The sequence below is a fragment of the Fistularia commersonii genome, chromosome 20 (assembly GCF_037954325.1).
Source record: "Fistularia commersonii isolate RoL2024-O1a breed Wild chromosome 20, RoL_Fcom_v1.0, whole genome shotgun sequence".
NCBI classification, from domain to species: Eukaryota; Metazoa; Chordata; class Actinopteri; order Syngnathiformes; family Fistulariidae; genus Fistularia; species Fistularia commersonii.
Window position 1 is genome coordinate 3129237 of NC_141303.1, and position 23015 is coordinate 3152251.

The 23015-nt window shown below is 40.0% G+C and overlaps 1 protein-coding gene across 1 annotated transcript in view; it reads right to left on the bottom strand.

Annotated features, from left to right (window-relative positions):
• Window positions 1-898: 898 nt before the first annotated feature.
• The window catches only part of LOC147222600 (MAM domain-containing glycosylphosphatidylinositol anchor protein 2), a 254616-nt gene continuing 232499 nt past the window's right edge, over window positions 899-23015 (bottom strand). Inside the window, exons 15-18 of the mRNA XM_086167514.1 lie at window positions 20135-20296; window positions 9546-9676; window positions 8034-8130; window positions 899-5182 (exon numbers count right to left, since the gene is read on the bottom strand). Of these exons, the coding sequence (XP_086023640.1) occupies window positions 5094-5182; window positions 8034-8130; window positions 9546-9676; window positions 20135-20296 (479 nt within the window). The 3' untranslated portion in view covers window positions 899-5093. The remainder of the gene's footprint in view (window positions 5183-8033; window positions 8131-9545; window positions 9677-20134; window positions 20297-23015) is intronic.

The window sequence follows — 23015 nt, forward strand, 5'->3', positions numbered from 1 at the left end:
CAAGATATGCACGGTGGTAACAACTCCACCATTCAACTCAAGGAAAAGTAGAAGATAGTTTTAGAAGCTAGTAATATAACATGACGATTCTAATGTAGCTGTTAGCTGTTAGCGTGCTACCATCTAAACAACTGGATCTGGTGGGAACACATTTTAGTTTAAGCCAAGTGGATTCAGCTACGCTACTTCTACTTTTGGGTGCAAACAGCTAATCGCTTTTATCTTGTGACATTTGTTTGGCTAGGAAAACAAAAACACTTATATGTTGAAAAAAAAAAAAAGAAAACAAAAACATTATTTGAAAGGACCCTAAAATGTTAACAAATTAAATAAAAAAGATAACATCAATTAAAAAGCATTCTCCAATTAATGATTGACTTTGGGAGGGCAGCCCTGGCGAGAATATTAAATTAGTTTGTAATTATATTTGAAATTGGACTATTGTTTTCAATACAACCACATTTTGATTGGAGACAGTCTGAGCTGAACGGCTAAACCGAGCAACTTCACTCCTTGAACTGTTTCCTTCTGCAGTTTCTAATATCACAAGGTATGCACTTTTCAGGATTTAAGGCAATATATTGTTTTAAATTACATTTTCTCACATAGCAACTGGTCATGGCTCTACTCACAGGGATAGTTTTAATCAAATACAGCAAAGAACCTGAGAAATTGCTTTGACATACTGCGTGTTTCCACGGCAATGTTCAATTTGCACTCACAGCCTTGACAAACTCTGACAGACCGCATCCTTTAATGCTACAGTACCTCCATTTCTGCTGTATTAATATATACACCGGGGACCCTCATTCACTACTACAGCTAATTCCTTTATATATCAATTACAGTACAATTACTCTCAAGACATGAAATGGAAATAATTCAGTATAAGTCATTGTTTGTTTCCATGTGCTCAGATTTTGTTTATTTTCTAGATCAAGACCAAGAGATATAGTTTATAATACATAAATGTGCTAAGTAAAATATATATCTTGCATTAAAGTCAGGACATGTTTATATAAGTGAAATACTGCTACTGTTCATGTCTTGCACACTGCATCTTTCTACTCACCTAAAGGCTACTGCCCTTTTTTTATACAATAAAAATGGACCTGTGTTATTTGTTTTCTGACGCAATGTAAATCAAAAAAGCAATTTCTTCTTTATAACGTGATTCGTATAACGTAATTCAAAATCATTCCATCGACCCCGGACAATAAATTTAAAATCAGGCTCAATTTGGACAATTTAGAGAAAAAAAATATAAAGATTTAACATTATCTTGGTTGGTTCTGATACCCTCAATCATGAAACGCATCGGGCTGACGGACCGATGAAAAAAATTGTCGAAACATTTCCCCCCTTAACTGAACTGAGCATCAAAACTGTAAAATCCGAAACCCATTTTGTTTTTTCCCCGTTAGTTCATGAACATCTTCCCAAGCTAGACAGTTCCCTTCAAACTAATACAAACTGCAAAGAAAGGCAAATATCACAGAAAACTCTTTATATATTCAAAGGTTGCTAATCCCCTGAAAATTGTACTTTGAGGTAGCTTAGGGTGGAGTGTGTAAGCTATTCACCGCAGTCACGTCCCCTGAAAACACAAGGAGCAGAGCTTGAAATTAGATATGTGTGAACCGAGCATTTGTGGCAATCAGATAGCGTGAGTTCACGTCATGGAAACAAACAATGACGTGTTGCTGTTGAGTTTCTTATGCACCTAAATAACAACAATAACAATAATAGTAATGTGATAAAATGCTAGAAATGTATGGAGATTTTAACATGAGATAATAATGTGAAGTCAATTTTCATTTGTGAGGAACCTCATCACATCATCATCGTATAGTATCATATTGTCAATAGAGGTTGATCTGTAAGGGATCGTGTAAAAAAAAATCTAGATAAGAAAACGAATATGGTGCTAAATTTCTGATCATCATTTGGCCTGAAGACAATAATAATTTTTCTTTTTAATTTTAAGTTTGTGTGCAAGCTAAAGGGATATACCCTGATACTTTAATTTGTGCTACGTTGCAGATTTCAATCCTTTGGGAAAGAGCCTTGTTTTCCATGTGCGATCTATCTAGCTTTTTCTGCCGCTCCTCTCAAAAGCACGTTAAATTATTGTTATTGTCTAAAAGAATTCAAACGTTTCATCTAAACAGCAGCAGCGAGTTCTCCTTTTTATACCATCAGACCTTTTTACGATACGAACGCGCCGTTTGTGATTGCATGCTGATTTTCTCTTATCCGGCGTGATGGGATGGATAAGTGCTGAGAAAGGAATCGTAATGAGAAGAACTCTTGAAGAAAATCATATCCACATTTCGAATCTTTTACGACACGGGGATATTTTGGCACTTAATATCGAGCCGTACCAGCGGAGGATGGTGATTGGCTGATGTCTTCTTTATCTTAAGTTCTCGGAAAACCTTGTCAGAATCGGACTGAATTCTCGGTTTTCGGCTTCAAACGCACAAAACGCCAACGTAAACACAACGTCTGGTGGGTCCGATCGGAACCGGCGTCTCCCTCGGGTACTGCATACATTCATTTTGATCCGGGCCTTATGTGAATAAACCTTGGAAATAATAGGTGTTCAAAAAATAAAAACATAGAAGAAACTGGTGAAATAACATCATCATATAGACAATAATAATGATAATAATAATAATATGGTAAGGATGCCCCCGAAATGCTTGTCATTCCACTCTGTTTTGCTTGGCATATTTATCATCTTTACATGTATCAGTTTCTTATCACACCTATTGTACACAGCTTTATGCTCGCACATACATGACCTACTCTCACAAAAGCCGGGCTTTCTATTGAAGAGGCTACATTTGTCAAACATCCAACGACAACCCAAAAAAATAAATCAAAATTAAAAATAAATTGCATTCCTATATATATATATTGAAATCCTGTTAAGTCGTTTCCATGGTAAATATGAATGTGGGTACAAATTCCTCGACTCGCTAAACTTATACCAAAATTTGAACGAGTAGGTCATGTATGTGCATAGAAATATAAAATGGGTTTTATATGTTGAGACCTTTAAACTGTATGTTGTGCTTCCTGTACTCCAACATAAAACATTTATCATAAACCTTTGAATAGAGCTTCTTTTACATTTACAAGTTATACAGTTACCAAATTGGTTTTACTTCTTAATGCTTCCATCAGCTTTGATACTTCAGCAATGCAAGGGAGACGACGAGAAGAGAAAGGAAGTTAAGTCATCTTCAACAGAAAAAATAATAAACAAGACACAAGTCCTCAAAACATTTTCGTCATAACCAACAATGAACAGAATTTTTTCCATTTTCTCTTTTTTACAATACATTATTCTTTTTTTTTTTTTTTTTTCTATTGTTTTTTTTTGTTTTTTTTTTAAAAACCCCGCTGGTTAAGGTTATGGTCTCAGGTAGATCTTCCACAGTCAATCTTCACAGTTTGTGTAAAAGCAGAGAAACATTCTCGCTAGAGTAATAAAATATCATGACTATTATGGACGTTATTATCTTTTATTCTCATATTGTTCCATATAAATGGTGGAGGGTTGGGGTGACGCGTATCACCCTAATGAAAAGCATGTAGTCCCAAAGTTTACTCTCCTCTCTGCTTCCTGTACAACACAATGTTTTATTCAGCAGTTGCTCTTTTCTTTTGTTAAAAACGCTTACCCGCGGGGAAGATTTATGGGCGGAGAGTGGGTTATTCATTCGAAGAAGAAGCGTCTTTATCCTTCCGTATGATCTTTAACTGTCTTTCTGCACAAAAAAAAAAAAAAAAAAAAAAAAATCCAGAGCCTCACTTTTTCCCCGTTCCTGCTGGATTTAATCCCATGTGTTTTCCCCCCAAAAACCTCCGGTCTCGGGGTTCTGCCTGCTCGGCCGCCCTCACATCCGGCGATGCGTAGGCTTGGGCGCATGCACACGCACAGACACGCAAACGTCCCGTCGAGAGTCACACATCGGGTGCGGGGGGGGGAAAAACCACCGGCGCTCCCCTCTGAGCCGGCCTGCCCTCCCATCAGCACTTGTGGGGCAAAAGAAACATGTAGAAAATAGCCCATCGGAGGAAAACATGAACAGAGACGTGTTCGATGTCGATTAACACCCAAGCTCACGATTCAGTTTTGTAATCTGAAGGCACTTCGTTTCATGGCAGAAATTAAAGTGGCTTCTTTTTTTTTTTTTTTTCCTTTTCTTTTTTTTTTTTTTCTCTCTCAGGGGGTCGACGACCGCGGACTGAATCTTCGCGGCGGGCCTCGCTCATCCGAACCCTCCACGCTCGCTTCCCTCCCTGCAAAACACATCCGCTCGTCTCGGTGTTTCCCTCCGGTCTACGCCCGATCTGTTTCTCCTACGTTATTGTTCTGCCACCGAACCGTCCGTCGGCCACGTGGACGCGTGAGCACAGTGTAAAAAAATACATAGGCAGCTATAAGGGAGTTCAGAACTAAATGTAGCCGGTGGGATCTTGATTTTCTACAGTACAGCACCAAGCAGATAAAGAAATGTCAAGGTGTGACACGAGGCTTGGCTTGAGTGAAAAACAAGCATCTGTGATTGGCATCCGGTGCGAGGAAATGATAAAGATACACAGGGAGAGGTCTGATTCCGGTTCAGCGGGGAAAATGGGATTTCCTCTTCAAAAAAAAAAAAAAAAAAAAAAAGTCAGCAGTGTCCGCGTTCCGCCACGTTCGTGAAATTGTTCTTGTGCTTTACAAACTGTCCACCCTCGATGCGCGTGTCCGTCGCGGGCCCGCCTTTGTGCTCGTAAAGATTTCCCGAGTCCTTCACCGAGGCGTGTTGTTCTGTAAAAGAGGTCTCTTTAAAAAAATTAGCGCATCTTCTTTATTACTTTTTATGTCACGTGTTTTTTTTTTTTGTTTTTTTTTTGTGTCAAATCCAAATTTTTTTTTTTTTTCCTCTCTCTCATTTCGTTCGGTCCGTTCCGCAGTTCCGTGACGGGACCGCTACTGCTTTCGGGATGCATGGATCTTTGGTGACTGGATGCCGAGGGTATAGCTCACAGACGGTGGGTCTGAAAATTTGCCTCTGAGACGACCAAAAGAAGGGTCACCTCTGACCTTCCAGGAGAGTCAACAATAAGGTGAAGCATAGCAGCCATATATGGGAGGATGAGGATGGAGCCTGGGCACTGAGATCTACGAAGAAAGTTTCAAAAGAGACACAAGCAAAGTGAATTCAACGCATTTCTGCCGCTAAACTTTAAGGCTTCTTTAAATGGGAATCATTGCTCCTAAACTGCTTAGAGAGGAAAAAGCATTTGCTCCAACCAAAAATTGGTTGTCATACAGCATCATATATGTGTATATATATCAATGGTGGGCTGTCAGGGCCTGCAAGGCCTTCTCTGCTGGCCTAAAAAATATCTGAATCACAAATGTTAATTAAAATTTGTCCATGAATACTTATTAAATAGTTCCAAACGGTCTGTTCACTTCCTTTCATAGCTTTTCTCCTGGTTGTGCTGCTTCCAGACATGCATTTTCATACTAAAGCTTTTAACCAATCACATTTCAGCCATAATCTGGAAGCCCAAGATAGCGATCAGCTAGCCGGTGTGGGTTATTTTGAGGTGCGATCAATTTTCCGGAAATTACGGTATATATACTGCTCGAAAAAAATAAAGGGAACACTTGGAGTTACATTGTGTTGCTTAAGCGTTCCCTTTATTTTCATTTTTTGCACGCTGTATATAAGATAGGATAAACTTTATTGATCCCCATAGGGGAAATTCCTTTGTCACAGCAGCGTAACAGCTATAATCTCAAAAATAAATATGAATTTCAATATAAATAGAGAGCCAGTTGGAAGACAGAAGATAGCAAAGACGTCCATGATTAAATTCACGGCAGAACAACAGCAACAACATCAGGGATAAGAATGGACAACAGAATGGAACAGTAAGGCTGAAAAATAGACAACTAAAACGAAACACCCTTCTTTGCTATAGTGTGCTATACATATACTGCACACACACACACACACACACACACACACACACACACATATACATATATATATATATATATATATATGTATATATATATATATATACATACACACACACCCTGATGTTGTTGTTGCTGCGTTCTATTTATTCTGTCTCTCTATTTATATATTATTTTATATTATTCATTTTATTTTTTTGACATTATGTTACGCTTCGGTGATAAAGGAATTTCCCCCTATGGGAATCAATAAAGTTCATCTTATCTTATAGATACAAATTGGTAGGTTGGAGTCACGACCGAACTACAAATACATGAAATGCATTCATACATTATTGTGATTGTGAAAAGGTGGCTGAGCTGATACGTCGCCGTACACTGAGCCTTCTGACAGCTTTTATTTTTCCTTTTATCCAGTCGATTCCGATTTTCAGGCCGGCCCCTCCAGTATGACCCACCAGCGCTGCCATTTGACTCACTGGTGTTGCACTTTCGCCAGAGGTTATGTTTGGTCATCTTGGTGTTTTCTTTAGTTGCATTTCCAGTGTGTGCAGAAAGCAGTGTCCTCCCTGCAGAGCGTTTCACAAGCTTCTGCCGTGCTTTGGTGAATGCTGACTTACATTTGGTAAATTTGGTAAATCAATCAAATCAAATCTTTGTACTTTTTAAGACCTTAAAACACTTTATTGCCTTGACTTTGACACTTTATAGTTTTATTTGTATTTCTTATTCTCCCTCCTTCCTACGATTATTTATTATTGTTATGTTTTACTTGAAACTCTGGCACAACAATTTCCTTTGGGATAAATAAAGTTGTTCTTATTCTTATTCTTATTCTTATTCTTAAAGATGGCTAGCTTAGCATACACTAACTATAAATGGCTGGGGATCACAGGGGACTGACTTATTTGCACATAAGTCTGTGTTGCACGCCTTATAAAGGGAGCCAGAAGTTGATCAATGTAAACAAGTGGAAATTATCTGGGTCACTGCTCTTATAAAAGAAAAAAAAACAAAAAAAACAACTTTTTTTTTTTTTGGTTTCTATGTTTTTACGTTTTTTTTTTTTTTTTTTTTTTTTCATAATTCTGTACAGTAATTTATTATACTTTATTTTGATGTTCATAATTTGAGGGATAAATAAAGTTTATTCAAATTCTGATTCTGATCTCTTATGAATTTTGGGGATTTTGGACCAAAAAGTTAAAACTGGAAGTTCTTCTTTGAGAGGTTTTCCCGATGGATTTCCCAATGGAAGTTTGATCTTTCCATTAAAACCCAACCTGGCCGCGATCACACCAATCCAGTGCATCTGCAGCCCACCGCAACTTTTCTCTTTGAGCCTCTCCAGATCATTCCTTGTGAGATATTTCTCCCTTTTTTTTCCTCATCTTACATCAAGAAGTCATGTAAGATTTATCATGCAAGATTGAATTTCATAATTCATAACATCACTGTGTCCTCGGCTTGGGTGACCACTTTTATAACTCTGAGTGAATTAGCGTTGTCTCTTTGAATCAGGATTAGGCCAAGTGAAAAATAACTAAAATAATAATCCAGCAGGAATAAATGAAGATTATAACGTGTCGCCGGAGATCTCTTCTCGGGATGCAAAGGCGACAGACGGGCAGATGGAAATAAGACTTTTCTGATTTAATGACAGTAAAAGGACCTTAAAGTTTGAAAAGCTTCCTGAATGAATGTCCTCTGAACCATAAATAAGAAGAATTAAATCAATGGAATAACTTTTGTCTGACTGCCAATATTACCCCGTCAATTAAGGTCCATTTTCTGTGTCCTACTTCTGTTTTTAGCTTTGATTTCTTCTCACAACACAATTACGCCGCTCCACTCCGCCGGCATGGCTATCAGTCATGTAATTACAAAACCGTTGCCAGGGAAACCACTTTTCCCCTTGAGGAGATAGTCATGTGCCGGCGGGCGCCGAAGATTGGATTCCCTTTTGTAAATCTCTACCTCGTCCGGCGGGAGAGAGCGAGCGGGGTGACACGGAGGCGGGTCGCAACGCGGCGATACTCACTGGGCGGCGGACCTCGACACTCGCCTTCCTCCAGCGTGACATCATCGATGGCGATGTCTCCTTCGATGCCCGGTCCTCGAATACCTTCAAGTACCACCTGGAGAATATCGGAATATTACACGCTCTCACTATCCCCCTTTTACAAAGGTGATAAAAACCGTTGGCGGTCCTGGATACAAATACAGGAAGGAAAAACCACATTATTCCAGCTGTTGGAATCAGATCTAGTTGAATTTAATGTTGTTTTTGGTCGATTTATTCATCCATGCTCCAGGTTGAGGAGCGTCCGGAGCCGATCCCAGGAGGTGTTCACCCTGGACCTGGATCTTCAGTTGATCATAGGGTCACGTATGGACCATTCCAACATTCACTCCCTCATTTATTCATCTCTGCAATTTACATGATGCTGCAAAATGCATTTCAATGGCTGCAATGAAAAACCTTCTATTTGCAAATTTTTCGATTTGGGGTTTTTGCATTGAATGGTGAGAAATGGGACGGCTCCACATTTTCAGTCTATCTGCAAGATAATCCCGCCCTTTCTTTTGACGTAAATGTCACATGACAAAACTCCTATGTGCACAGTGATGCAGAAAAAATTAGGAAAAAAACACTTATCTGCATTGTCAGTGGTAAAAATACATGCTATGTATTTTTAAATTATAACATAGGAATATAGTCTGTGAACAATAGAATATTCTTGAATATCTTTAACAAACCATACTATAATCAAATGAAATGTTTTTTTCATTTCCTGAAAAAAAAAGTGTTTTTTTCAGATAGGAGGTTTTGCATTCCAGCCATCAATTTGTGTGTTTTTTCCTTTTATAAAACTGCACGAGTGTTTTATTTGTACGATACTTAGCATAGCGTTTCGGCTACATTTATACCAATTTGTCACCATATCTGTGAAATTAAATGAGGAGTAGAACGATAAAGGAGCTTCAATTTTTTGTTTTTTTTTCTTTTTCAATGTGTCTTTCGCAATTCTGAAATCCACAATTCCGAGAGCACAGCTAAGTGCAAAAAGAAGAAAAAAAAAAAAACACACCTAAAAATCTCATTTGCAGTTATGTCTTAGATTTGTCCCGGTTCCATAAAAATGTCCGCAGATGGAAAAATGTTATTTAGATTTAAATAAAAACCTCAGATGGGTTGTTGTTGCAGAAGAACGGGCTGGAAAAAAATACAAAAACACACGGAGGACATCAATTCTCACAATCGTAGCTCAGCAGTGATACAGGATATTGCTCCTTAACACTAGTTACTCACAACCACCCGTCTCCCTGATGGCGAAGCGTGAGTGATATTGCTTTCTAAATCGCCCAAAACGTCTGTAGATTCTGTCCACTTTCTGCTTTGTCTGCAAGCTTTTTGAAATACGATATCAATATGCAGCCCGGCAATAAAAATAATAACCTCGCCGTATAAACACCAACGGGAGAGGAAAATAGAGGGCAACGAGGGGGGAAAGCTGCGGCACATTGAACAGATTACGTTTTTTGGTCTCACCTGGAAGGATGCCGTCGGATGAATGCTTACTTTGGCCTGCTTCCAGCGTTCCCCTTGGTTACCACTTAGAGACCACACGGGACCATCTGAGGTTGTTTGGCCCTTCTGTTTTAGAAAGGCGTTTAGAGTCCCTGCACGGTGGAGAAAGAGATGTACAGTGTTATATAAACCCACCGTCTCAGGGCCACGAACCGGCTTCTCGTGAATGATATGGTTCCTGAGCTGCACGGCATCACAAATAAACATCCAGACATACAGATCGCTGGTATCATTTCATAGGATCCTATCCACGATTATTGCAGAAAATATTGCATTCTATCATGAAAATATGTACGTTGCTTGCTAAGCGCTTCAGTATTCTTGCTAGCTCTTTTTTTTTTGATATGGAAGTGAAAATGTACACTGGGTTTTCTGTCAAAAACCTTCTCTTGAAGAATAAGTAAAAATGAAATAAAATAAAAACGCCCATCTTGGCTTAAATGATATCATGAGAGCGATACGATTGAAGCGAAACGGAGATGCTTTACGGCTGATCAATGCATCTAAAATGCAATATAAAGTCCGGTAAGGCTGCGGATGGCAAGGTAATCCTCCGGGGGCTCGTCCCCCGACCATTTAGTCCGGTTTTATTATGAAATACTGATAAACACTTCATCTAAAGTAGGTCCCAAAGTCCACTCTTTTAGTATTAAATTATGTGTGAGACCAACGGGATACACAAACGCACGTATACATGATTATTTTTTCAGTCAGTTTGACTGCATTATGTTTTGCATGGAATCATGAAACAATGGGCACTAATTTTTCGTGATTTATATTTGACATTTTGAGATTTTGTGTCTTTTTGCTCTCCGGTGCACAGGGAACTCTAAGCACAACAGGCAAGGGGAAAACTAATGTTATGTACAAGGTGAAGAACTTTTTTTGGGGCTCGAAATTAGAAAAATATACCGTGCATTACAATGTAATGGATAAATGGGGTCATTATTTCAGCCTGTTGAGCCGCATTTTGTAATCACAGTGCATTTTGTAATAAACGTCCAAAATGTAATAACTTTTTATTTCATTTTGTGATAAAGCCGCATTTTGTAATAAACTGCCGCATTTTGTAATGAACTGCCCCAATGCATTTTGTAATAAATTTTGCCGCATTATGTAATAAGTTATTACATTTTGAGAAGATTATTACAAAATGCACTTGCAGCTTTTTTAATTCTCTAGGAAATGTCGTAATATGGAATTTATAGAATAATCTCTGTTAATGCAACCTTTGAATAGTGCACTAAGTACTGCTTCTAGGCTAATACAGTGATACTAATAATAGGCCTTGCTTTTACAAATACTTTAAAGTAAAATAAAATACAATTAACAAACAAATAAACTATGCTGTAGAATTGTTATTACGTAATGCACCATGTTATTACATTTCCTAGAGAATAAAAAAGTTGCAAGTGCATTTTGTTATCATCTTCTCAAAATGTAATAACTTATTACATAATGTGGCAAAATTTATTACAAAATGCGTTGGGGCAGTTTATTACAAAATGCGGCAGTTTATCACAAAATACGTCTTTATTCCAAAATGAAATGAAAAAGTTATCACATTTTGGACGTTTATTACAAAATGCACCGTTATTACAAAATGCGTCTCAACATGGCCCCGAGAACTGACTGAGGTTAATTAAGGTTCTATGGATTGAATTTTTATGGCCATGAAAATACTTAGTGAGGATAAATATATCGTTTTGATTTACTGTGAATTTCAAATGTTTTCCATCTGTTATTATTTCATTTGATTTTTTTTTGTCAGAGTTCAGAGTTGAAATCAATTATTTGTCCTTTCTTTTATCAACTGAGATCATCAAAAAAAAAAAAAAAAAAAACTCCCGTGTGTTGAAAACTAACTGCAATGGGCAACCAATCTCAAATCGAATAAATAATAAAACAAGAGATTGACCAACCCTTCTCGTGAGAGGTTAAAAAATTATTGATGGATTTTCTTTGTTTTTTGGGGGGCGGACAAAGAAAATAATCCAACATATCTGACGGTATCTTTCAAGGATAATAAACATCCCTCCTGTTTTGCCCCCAGGCTGCCGTGCTGGAATATAATGGGACTGAATGAAAGGTATCGGTTGTTTGTTGTGAGAAACATTTAAAGTAAACTTTCGTCGTGAAAATTTTACAATTTCGAGAAAAGACTACGAAAGGCGAAAAATTGGCCAAAAATTCGACTTTGAAAAAAAAATCTGTACACCAAAAATATACTCCACAAAGAAAAAAATGATTTATTTTACATATAACACAAAACGCTTCTTCTCAAATGCATGATGTTTGAGCAAGAAATAGACTCTTGCTCAGATGCTCATCAGAAATATATGATAACATATATGTTATTGTGGCGCCATTTTTGATGAGGATGATCATATGGTTCGATTCCCTTCATTTTTTTATGTTTTTGCGCCTCTAACATTATAACATTTTCTTCACTATGTTTCGAGAAAGTAGACGTCGATACTTTTTTACATTTTTACATATGTATAGATATATACACATGGAGACAGAAAAAACTTTGGTGATTTCCCTCCATTGGCATCATTTTCCAGTGAACCTAAAGGAAGTTTTTGTGGAAGGAAACCAGAGAACTTTATTTCCAAACTTGGGACATTTTTATTCGAGTAAGTAATGGGCGTTTATGTCCCTTTAATGCCTAAAAATATATTTCTGATTTAAATGGTCTAACAAACTTTATGGGCAGAGTCAAATTATTCCCATTATTTTATTGATATTATCTACGGGGATATTATGGATGGAACCAAAATAATCCTGGAAATCATGATTGATACAATGGACCCTTGAATTTTCATAATTTTGGCAGGAATGAAAAATGTGCAACAGCGCACGTAATAAAGGCTGAAAACTTGTTTACTCCTTTTACATCCCAGACACCAATGCCTGGGAGATACAAGAGTTGCAATGAAAGTACATTACATACAAATCAGAACCCACTGTAATTATTCTTGTGTTATTGTCACATTACTGCTATCGTCCAAATTTCAGATTCCTGCTTTTTATATACAATCCTTGAAAAAAACGTTCAAGTCTGACCCCAAATATTTGGCAAAGATGGCCTCAAGGCCCATGTATGCTCACGTGAAATATGTAAATTGGTCCGTCAGTTTCAAATATTATCAAATGCCACTGCAAACATCCTTCCCATGCGTACTTTACGTTGCCACGGTTGTAACCAATGTGTCCACTAGAGGGCGCTACAGCGTTCAGTAACAGAAAAGGACGCAGAGAAGCAGCGCAGTCGATGGCGTTGGCCTGTGCGGAAACGAACTGCATAGCGGTATGTGGACGGAGAATCTTTCCCCATGGTTATACCGGCGCTATGTTGTCTTCTGGTTTTGTGGTTCCTTTCGCTACTTGCACTTGAGCATACCGTGCAACACTGGCCCGTCTCAACTCCCGGTTGCATCGCTCCGTTTGCTAAGTTAGGCAACACATCCACAAACTCGGCGGAAAGGACAGAAGGCTCCACTCGAATGCAAATTTAACGTTGAGCATAAATGAGCGCTCGTACGCCCGAGCCATAGCCAGAGGCCACCATGTTCAGAAAGAACGGCACTTCCGATTGAAAGAACTTCGATATTATCAACCATTATCCTTTTCGGTGCACCTAAAATGTGCGCTAATGCACTTTGAGTCAATTATTAAACACGCCAGTTCCATCAATATGAAAAGTTGGCATAGAGTTCTGAACTCTTGAAATAACAGGCCCCTTAATAAGACAGAATAGAGCAGGTCTGAATTGAAGACTCCCCTCAGTGAGACCTCTTGTCTGGCCCCAGGCTTTGATATAAAACTGTCAGATGATGACATCGAGCGCAACCGCTTTATCCGCCTCTCCGCAAGCCACTGATTGTGTTAGCTATTTTTTTTTTTCTTAACGCCTTTCATATGCAGGAAGTGAACGAGAGAGACCATTATCTTTCTGCAGTGGTCCACCAGGAGCGCCATCCGATGACCCAAATCAGGTTAATGCTGACACCAAAGAGAATCCCAGTCACAGTTCAGTAGCGCCGCTGCGCCAGAATCAAATGAATATTGCAAATATGGAGAGTGGCACAACTGGAGAGCGAAGAAGGAGTAGCAACTACTATTGCACCATTTGTTTTGATGCATCTTTGCTCAGTAAGGTAGCTCATTACTCTGCAGCCCCTTTCGGGAAACGAGAAAGTTATACTTGCCCCTGTTCATATACTCGCATCAGCGCGGCGCTCTCTTTCCCCAACGACAGCACAATCTCCCTAGTGAGAGATGAGCTCTTGTAAAGAACATGACCTGCGGTTTCATCTCCCGTTGAAGTGTTTATGATGTGGGAAGGATTCTTGCTGAGCTAGCTGGCTCGCATTCTTTGAACTCATCGCGATGTAGGCGGTTGTGCCGGTGTCATCACATCCCTGGCCATGGCTCATGCGGCGCGATCTACGGAGTAACTTATTTTCTTTTCGGTGGTTTTAACCTTAATACAAAAGGGACTACCGATGGTACTGATGAAATTTAGAATAAAAAAAAAAAAAAAAAAAAATTTGGACAGGACAGAGACGCGCTGTGAATTCAAAGAAATTTTAAGTGAGAATTCCCGCTAAAAGAGGAACAGCTTCTCAGAAGTTCGGGTCTCGGTTGCCGCAGGAATTAATCCTTTAAATAAAAACGCAACGTGGGCTCTGATAGCAAACTTTGATGTGCGCTTGAGTAATTAAGCATGACCTCGTCTCAGGTATTGCCCACTAGCTAACAGAGGTTTCTCTTTGAGCCTCTGCCACTTCTGTGTTGGGTGTGTGGGTGAAACCCCCGAACAACCGTCTCAGGCGTTCGCCGCCGCCGTGCCAGAAGTAGACTATGACTCACAGCGACGGCGCGGTCCCACGGAGCATCAAAATCACGATTTGGAGATATAACCGCGCTCAAAGTGAGGAAAGACTTTCAGTATTTCCACGGTAAAATACCGAAAATCCGGTCACGCGTTATTTGGACCATTTGGCCAAAAATGGTTGAGCTGTATCCCGGAAAGTGTTCCAAAGCACGGGGGTGAATTTCCTACGTTACCGGGAGGTTGAATACTAAATGGAGTGTAGCTGTGGAGGAACGTAGCCGGGTTTCACGTCCCTGACATTTAGTCCATTCATCATAACATGCCACAGTCCGGGCACGGGCCTCACCACAGACAGGGGGAGCGGGAAAGAGAGGGTCTGGCTGGCGATCAATTTGAGCAAATTGGAAATGTCATGGCCTACTCAACCTAGGCAGGGAGCCGGAGGAGCTCTCATCTCCCCGCTGAGTTGCCCTCCAACACTTCTGTCCTGATGTTCTCTTAACCTCGCTCTCCTCCGACTCTCCAGATGTTTAGTCCACCTTCCCTCCAAGTGGACTCCGCCAGCGGACCCTGGGACTGGCGACAGCTGACCAGAGTCTGGCTAAATTTGAGTCCATATTGATTCACGTTGTCAAAACGTCCCAAAACGTCCTAAACGGCCTAATTTGATGTCAAGGGGGCCGGACCGGTAAAATCATTACCTAGAAGTAACACTATGTCCAAATTTTTCCTTTGTTTTACTGCAGGGGTGGGCAAACTTTTTGGCTCATTGGCATTGACTTTTAAAATTTGACTGATGGGCCGGGTCAGCACAAGATACAATATATATATATATATATATATGTATATATATAAAAAGCATTTGTTAACAGTACATATCAGACTCGTCTGACATTTGCCTGAACGTTGTCTGACATTTGCTTTGAAAATAAAACCAGCTTGGTTTTGAGGGCTCTGACGTTTGTTTGCATTTCATGCACGGACCTTTTTTTTCCCCTCGTTGCTCATTCATGGCTCATTCATGTGTGCCAGTATGCTCACAGAAAAGGCTAAATAACGACACCAATCTGTGTCATTCAGCTCAGGAAAATTCTCAAGTAGCTGCAAAAATTAAATAACCTCCTGTTTGAGCTCCCACATGTATTGATCTGATCATTTAATCATTCACATCAAGTATGAATTCTGTAAAAAGGGACCGACGGGCCGGATGTGGCCCGCAGGCCGTAGTTTGCCCATCCCTGTTTTAGTGTAAAGGAGGTAAACAGGTAAATTATAAAACTATTTGTATGTAATGAACTGTTCCTCTAAAAATACATGACGAATTAATATTAAAATTAAAATTAAAAAAGAATTGATAGAATAACACCCTTAAAATATTGTTGAGTTAAAAGAGAAAATCTTGTCACTGTTGGGACAAGACATTTCCCACCAGAATTTATATATAAGAGGAGGTGTAATGTTTACAAGGCTAATGGTGGCTATTCTGGTTAGCAAATCAATCTTTTTAATTTTGCCGTTTTCTTTTTTTTGTTATTGTTTTTGTGTTTTTTATAGAAATAAGAAAAGAAAAGATTGTTTTAACAAAGTCACTGGATGTATTTTCATCAAAAAATCATTTCTTTTTCTAAGTTTGAAACAAAAAATACATCATTTTTTCACTTGCCCGTTTTTTTTTTTTTTTTTAACGAAACCCACTGTATAAAAACTCCTGATGCATGTGAGAAAAATTTTGTTTTTGTTTTGATTTCACAAAATATTATTCCGAGGCCCCCGCAACTGGCGAGTCTGACACCTGTGGCTTAGAGGGTTGGGTATTAATATAATAATACAAAAAAAAAAACAAAACAAGTGATTTCTGATATGCAACTCGCAGCACTGCATGTGTCATAAAGTGAACAAATCAGAAAGTGGCGGAGCGCAGCGTTGCATCAAATAATGTTTATTAAGACTGCCCTCTGCACTCATTGGAGGCGTTACAGTGCAGTCCATTATTGATCATACCGTACCATTTATAATAACAAACCATAGATACTCGATGTGGTTCCTCCAATTTCATTTCCCGGCTATAGAGACATCCTCCAGAGCTACGACTTGCCAGGCAATATTTGAATGAGTTATAAATCGGAATATTTCTCCACGTCACCCATGAATCTCTCCCTATCGCAAGAGCTGCAAAGCACATAAACAACAGATGCGGCCAAGGCTCCCTGCCTCCTACAGGAGACGCGTTTAACAAATAAGGCTTTTCTCTGAAAACGCCTCGGGTGCCGATACTAAAGGACGGCGCCGTGAAGCGCCGCAATGTGGCCGATAAACCACCGGGTCGCGTTTGTACGTAGGTTCTGTTTTGGTGTTTTGGTCCATCTAAACCTGATCGTACTGTAAGCGACGAAGGTGACTGGACTCGTCAAGATGAACCTCAGCCTTATTTTATCACGAGCGCAACGGGACCTGGAGTCAATCGGGAAGAAAAATAAAAGATTTTTCCTGAAGAAGCTTGGTGAAATTCGGGCGCCCTTTCTGACGCAGTTCGGCCGATTGTCGGCGTGCTGTCAGTTTTAAGAGCATTCCATCTCCTGGCCGTCAGGGATTTTATTTTCTATTTATATTATATATTTCATTTTTTTTTTTTTTTTTTTTGCGGTCCTCCTCAACCCTGTAACCATGAAGAGCCACCGGGTCTCCCTGTCACTTATTCGCTTATTCTGTCTACGTCCCTGCAATTCCTTGACAAAATCAGCATATTATCCACATATATTCTGCCTGCGTATAGGTGTGAAACTATTCTATTAATAAATCCTGTGGATTTTAACCCTTACTACAATCCTGTGAGCTTGTCTCTCTGTGATTTGAAAGCTCACTGTGAAAGCCTTGTCATAAAAGAGAAGGGCGTCATTGTTTTTGAGTGGTAAAGTTTAATAAAACCGACACAACCTGTCTCCTCTTTCTGCTCTGACGGCTGTTTTTTTGTTATGGACTGAAATATACTCCTTACTGAAGTCGTATTTTTATTTTTAATGGGTATTTTTGTCCGGGGCAAGTTTTTTTTTTTTTCTTTTCTGAATTTCTTTTTTAAAAGCCATATGTTTAAGGACCTGATTAAAATCCTTTGGTTTTACTCCGTTAGCAATCTGTGTGACCTAAAATGTCGCAAACGGTGCTTCACTGTCCCGGCGCCAATCTATGACAATCTATGTCTGCCATCGATTTGCATGGAAATGGATCATCCGGCCAAAACTGTCAGTGAGTCAAATAAAGCGACGCGATAAACCGAGATGAGATGTTGCCGGTTTCTAGTTGCATCAACACGCTTACAACCGCAGATGCCGGACCTGCCGGGTTTTTGAGATGCATTTTCCCCAAACCGGGTATTTAATTAACATCTTTAGATCCCGATAGCGATAACAGAGATAAAGATCTAGATGGGAGAATTTATAATTAAAAAAAAAGTCTCGGTGGCCTATCGGGTGGATGTCCCTGGCTTCCCTCTCTTGCCCAACACACACCTCCAGTCTCGGACTAATCCTTTTGGCTGCAATTAATTCCAAAGCCATTTGGTTGTCTAGGAGGCAACCTGAAGACTGATATAGAGCCTGATTAAAACCTCCTCCAGCCTGTTGAAGTAATAACGTTAGCGCGTAAGCAATTTTAAAGGGGTTTTAAATTATGTTTTTGTACCAACTATCTCCCAGGACTGTTTAACCACACCAGGGGCTCAGCTGCCAAAATGACAGTGATATTGATTTACGCAAATTTAGGCTGCAGCAAAGCGTTCTTTCATTTTAATGTCGTGGAACGCGAACTTAGTTTGACCTTCTCATTTTTTAATGATGAAGCGACGATATTGATGAATCTAATAATAAGTAAGGAATTTCACCGTCGGCAGTGTTATTACAAGCTTTCTCTCAAAGTTCGGACTTTTATTTTCGTCTGTATTTCGTATTTTTGCGGAGACCAGTCATTCGTCGACATCGGTTGAAGCATCCGGCTCTGTGCGTCTCCTAGTTTGGTCATCTCATTTTATTTTTTTGTTATTCGGGTTGTTGATGACGTGGCTGGTTCAATACCTCATCTCCGACGGTGTAGCAGTCACAGACATACCGACAGATTTATTTCAACAATTCAAATGATTCAACTTTTCATTACATGTTCTGAAAATAGCCAGACAATTTCTCACACAGCGTCGGAGTGCAAAGCAACACTTCGCTATCTGTAAACAGCTGTCGCGTTACAGCGGCATCCTCTCCGTTTAAAACGACCCTGAAAATACACCCGAGCCTCTCTTGTGAACTTCGCGGGAGCAAATAACGTCAAGTGAAGCCGAGAAAGTGAAATCACCACAAGAGACCTTCAGTACTGTATAAGTCTGCCATTATTGTGTGAGATCCAATCTCACCGCCCCAACAAGTACCCTCCGCCGCACATCACTCCCACCTTCAGCCCCCAAAACATCCAAGCGGCAAGCCTGGGTTGGCTGATTGGGTCCCCGGTGAAGGTAGCCTAAGTCATAAAAAAAAAAAAAAAAGGCAGAGTGCTCCCTCAATGGCTCTGGCGTCTTCAAATGGTCGACGGTTGTTATCTCCTTTGCGAGGAAAACGTAAAAGCTAATGCCCGGGATCTGTGTGCGCACCTTTTTTGAAGGCGCGTGTTGCAAAAATGAGATATGTTTTGCTTAAAAAAAAAAAAAAACAAACATCTGACGGCCACAGAAAAGTAGGGCTGTCAGATGTTTCAAAACTGACTTTCAAAATTTTAGCAAAAAAAAAAAAAAAAAGGAAAAAAAAAAAAAAAAAAGCACAAAACTCTGCTCAACATCCACCTAGGGGATAAACGCTGTGGGAACGCCTGGAATCCCATCACTTAAAGGAAAACATTCTGCCAGTTCTTTTTCTCAAAGTGACAACTGTTTCCGTCTCACACAAAAAAAGCAGTTTTTTTTCGGAAAAGGAAAGAAAGCGAAGGGCGTCGGACATTTGCTCCAACCTTTTCAGTTTTTATGTCATGATAAATCTGATGATTTTAATGTTATTTTCTTAATTCGGTAACAATATTAACCGAAAAGCGACACAAAGCTTGAATAGTCTGATTGAATCATTCATATATTCTTTGCCTATTTAAGTGAAGTAGTCCTAAAGTACCTGAATACTTTGATATTTTTACATATACCTTTTTTTAATTGAACTCTTTAGGATCACAGAGAAACCGTCCCAATCCCCCTCCCCCATTACATTTTGATTCTCAGGAAAATTGTGAAAGAAATAAGAACCAAAGGACTAAAAAATAGCAAAATCACATAATTTATCATTTGACTCAGACCAAATTGAGTTTTCAAAAACATTTAGGTAAAGGTTAAACCATTATATTAAATTAAATTACATTACATTACAGTCATTTGGCAGACGCTTTTATCCAAAGCCAATTACAAGAAGTGCAATTCAGTCACAGAAGATCCAAAGTACCAGTAGTTGGAAGACAGAAGTGACCACTCAACCAAAAAGCCATCTCAGAACTATATACATACATTCATTTCATCATTTTTTGTTTTTTTGGGGGTGGCGGGTGGGAGAGTTGCGATTGGTAGGGTAGTACTTGGTGAAGAGGTAGACTGTTGTTGATTGTAAAACCAGATATTTGACTGTAAAACCAATCATGTTAGACTTGTAAAACCATCAAGAATCACTAGACCGTACGAGGCGTTGAGTCTTACCGATGTGTTTTCCATACATGTGGTAAAAGAATCCGAAGCAGTAGGCCGGCGGGTTGGTGATGCCGTAAGGGTTTTTAGGAGCCACGTTGAAAAACGGGCTCACGAGCCGTGCCAGGTCCCCTTCCTTCCGCGGCCTCGATGTTTCAATGTACATGTAGAAACCTTTAAACAGAGGGAACATGGAAAAACATGTAAATGATAAATAAAACTTCCAGAAAAAGCATACAACAGGGTACCAAGAATGGTACTATATTGGAGTGGCGGCGGAGTACATCGCACTGGTGTAGGACATATGAGGAGTTCAAGGCGGATGTAAGACTACATCAGGGATCAGCTCCGAGCCCTTTCTTGTTCGTTACGTCGAGAAACAGGCGGACAGACGAGGTCAGACGGGAATCGCCACGGATGTTTGCAGATGATGTTGTGATCTGTGGTTAGAGCAGGGAACAGGTGGAGGTACGCCCCGGAGAGTATGAAGGTCAGCCTCGGTAAGACAGATTGCGAGGGACCCGAGTGGAACCGTGAGGCTACAGGGAGCGGAGATAAAGGTGGGGGATTTTCAATACTTAGGCTCGACAGTCAGGAGCAACACGGAGTGGAAAATGGGTGAAGAACCTTGTGGCAGCAGGTCGGAACGGGTGGAGAAAAATGTCCAGGTGTGACGCGCGATAAAAGATTGTCGGCCAGAGGGGAACCGAAAGCCGGAGAAGACGCGGTGAGAACGGCCGTGTTGTCTGGTTTAGGGATGAAGATGCAGAGGTTCTCTTCGGGAGCGAGGAGGACGGATAGGATCGATCACGGGGACAGCGCACGTTGGAGGTAACGGTGATGAAGTCAGGACCGAGATGGTTTGGGTAGATCTGGGTAGAAGCATGCAGAGGTTGGAACCGCTTGACAGAAGGTCTGGAGGAAGACCAGAGAGGAGATGATGGGAGTTGGTGTGAGAGAGGAGGTTGTGGAGGAGAAGGTTAGATGGAGGCGGATGATTCGCCGATGGAACCCCTGAAGGGAAGAGTCGAAAAGGAAAAGGAGAAAACGATCCCTCCAAATGTAATGGGGCTGCGACGATGCGTTTTTCATGCATTACACTCAGAACTGACGCTAATGACGGTATAACAGCCTTGAATGACGCAGAGATTAAACTTGATCGGTTACGGAAGGAAAGCGTTTTTTTTTTTTTTTTTGTGATTAAATCCTCAATTTGAAACAAGTGCTTACAAGTACGGGTCGGTGAGAAGATTTACGATTTACAGAATTTAGGGAAAGTCTCGCTTTTTTTCCTCCTCGATACACGTTTGACCGAGCGACTTTTGTTTCCACCGCCGCTCTTGTCAATTACTCGGAGAGTTGCATCACATTAATACCAAGTGTAAAGACGGGACCCTAAAATCATAATTATCCTTCGCGTAGCCACAGCGGACAAAGCTCCCGTTCTTTAACAAGTATATAATTCAATAAAACGGAGCATAGTCGTTCTGTCTGCGGGGACACTGAACAAACGGAGTAGCAAAATATGACAAATAACGGAGGTTTTATCAAGCTGTGCGGTGAATCCCACAACTAAGCTAGACCGTCTGTTAATACACAGAAAATTTATTAACCACTGTAAACACAGAAATGAGGTATCCTTGGTCGTGCTCGGTTGCCTTGGTAGCGAATCAGCTCCATTATGATCGAAATGAAACGCTCAATACCAGAGATAAAGTACCGAGCTTTCTGCCGAAAGACGGTTCTCCTTTCACCGACGGTAGCATGCAGGTGTAAATGAAGATGATAACAATGGACTGCATTTTCCATTTCCTTGGACAGACAGTCATGGACAGTCATGGGAATGAGCCTGAGCCGATGTCCGCTTTGCTGCAGGCTCAGGCAAGGTAACTCCGGTCCACACCCCTGCAGCCAAAATCTAATGGAATATCTCCCTCCATTGAATTTCATATCAGTTAATTATACGCAAAGAGGAACAGGGCCGGGTAATGAAATGCCGGACATTTTAAAACCATTAGGTGATTAAAACCAATGCATTATTTACTGCCTCAGCTGCGGCCGGTGCCACGGCACCATATCAGGCGCTTAAATTCCACCACTGATAACTGTCATCCAAAGATTCATCGGAAATCTGATTTTTTTTATTTTTTTTATTCTTTATTCATCGCGCTTGTGAATATTGAATACCTGCACATGTAACGAACATATTGAATACTAAATACCCGCACGCATCTCTGAGGTGGGTACCCATGGCAACAGCCGCGGCAACAGAGACTCGGTTAAAAGATTATCTTGACAATAAATCATCCGAGCAGCCTTGTGTTTGATTGTGGCGCATCAAGCAGTTGGTGACACAATGAGCACAAGCGAAATACATTATGCAGTTTGAAACGCTTGAACAACTTTTCAGACACTTTCGAAAAAGTGTCACTTTCAATGTCTTGTTTAGATATAGTGTCTGAAAGTAAATCACTCGGTAATCCTGTTTGTTCTATGCGCTTATGCCAGTTGCACTGAACCACAGCGATGTATGCATTTATGCATGGATTAGGAAAAAAAAAAAAAAAAAGTCCCCAAAAATCTGAATGGCATCCCTGTAAATGCGTGCATTCAACCTATCTATTTCCAATCCGATGAGCAGCTTCGATGTTTACAAAAATACTGACAGCAACACAAACAAGCGCTCGTGTTTTCACTAAATGCACTCTCTCAAATACGCACCCACATACTGAAACATAAATTCAATACTACACTCGGTTTCAGTAGTTTGAATTTTATTACGTTTCTGATCTGACTTCATCTGAAAAAAAAAAAAAATTGCATGTTTTTTGTTTTTATCTCATCATATCTTGAACAAAACAAACATGTGCAAAAAACAAAAAAACAAACAAAA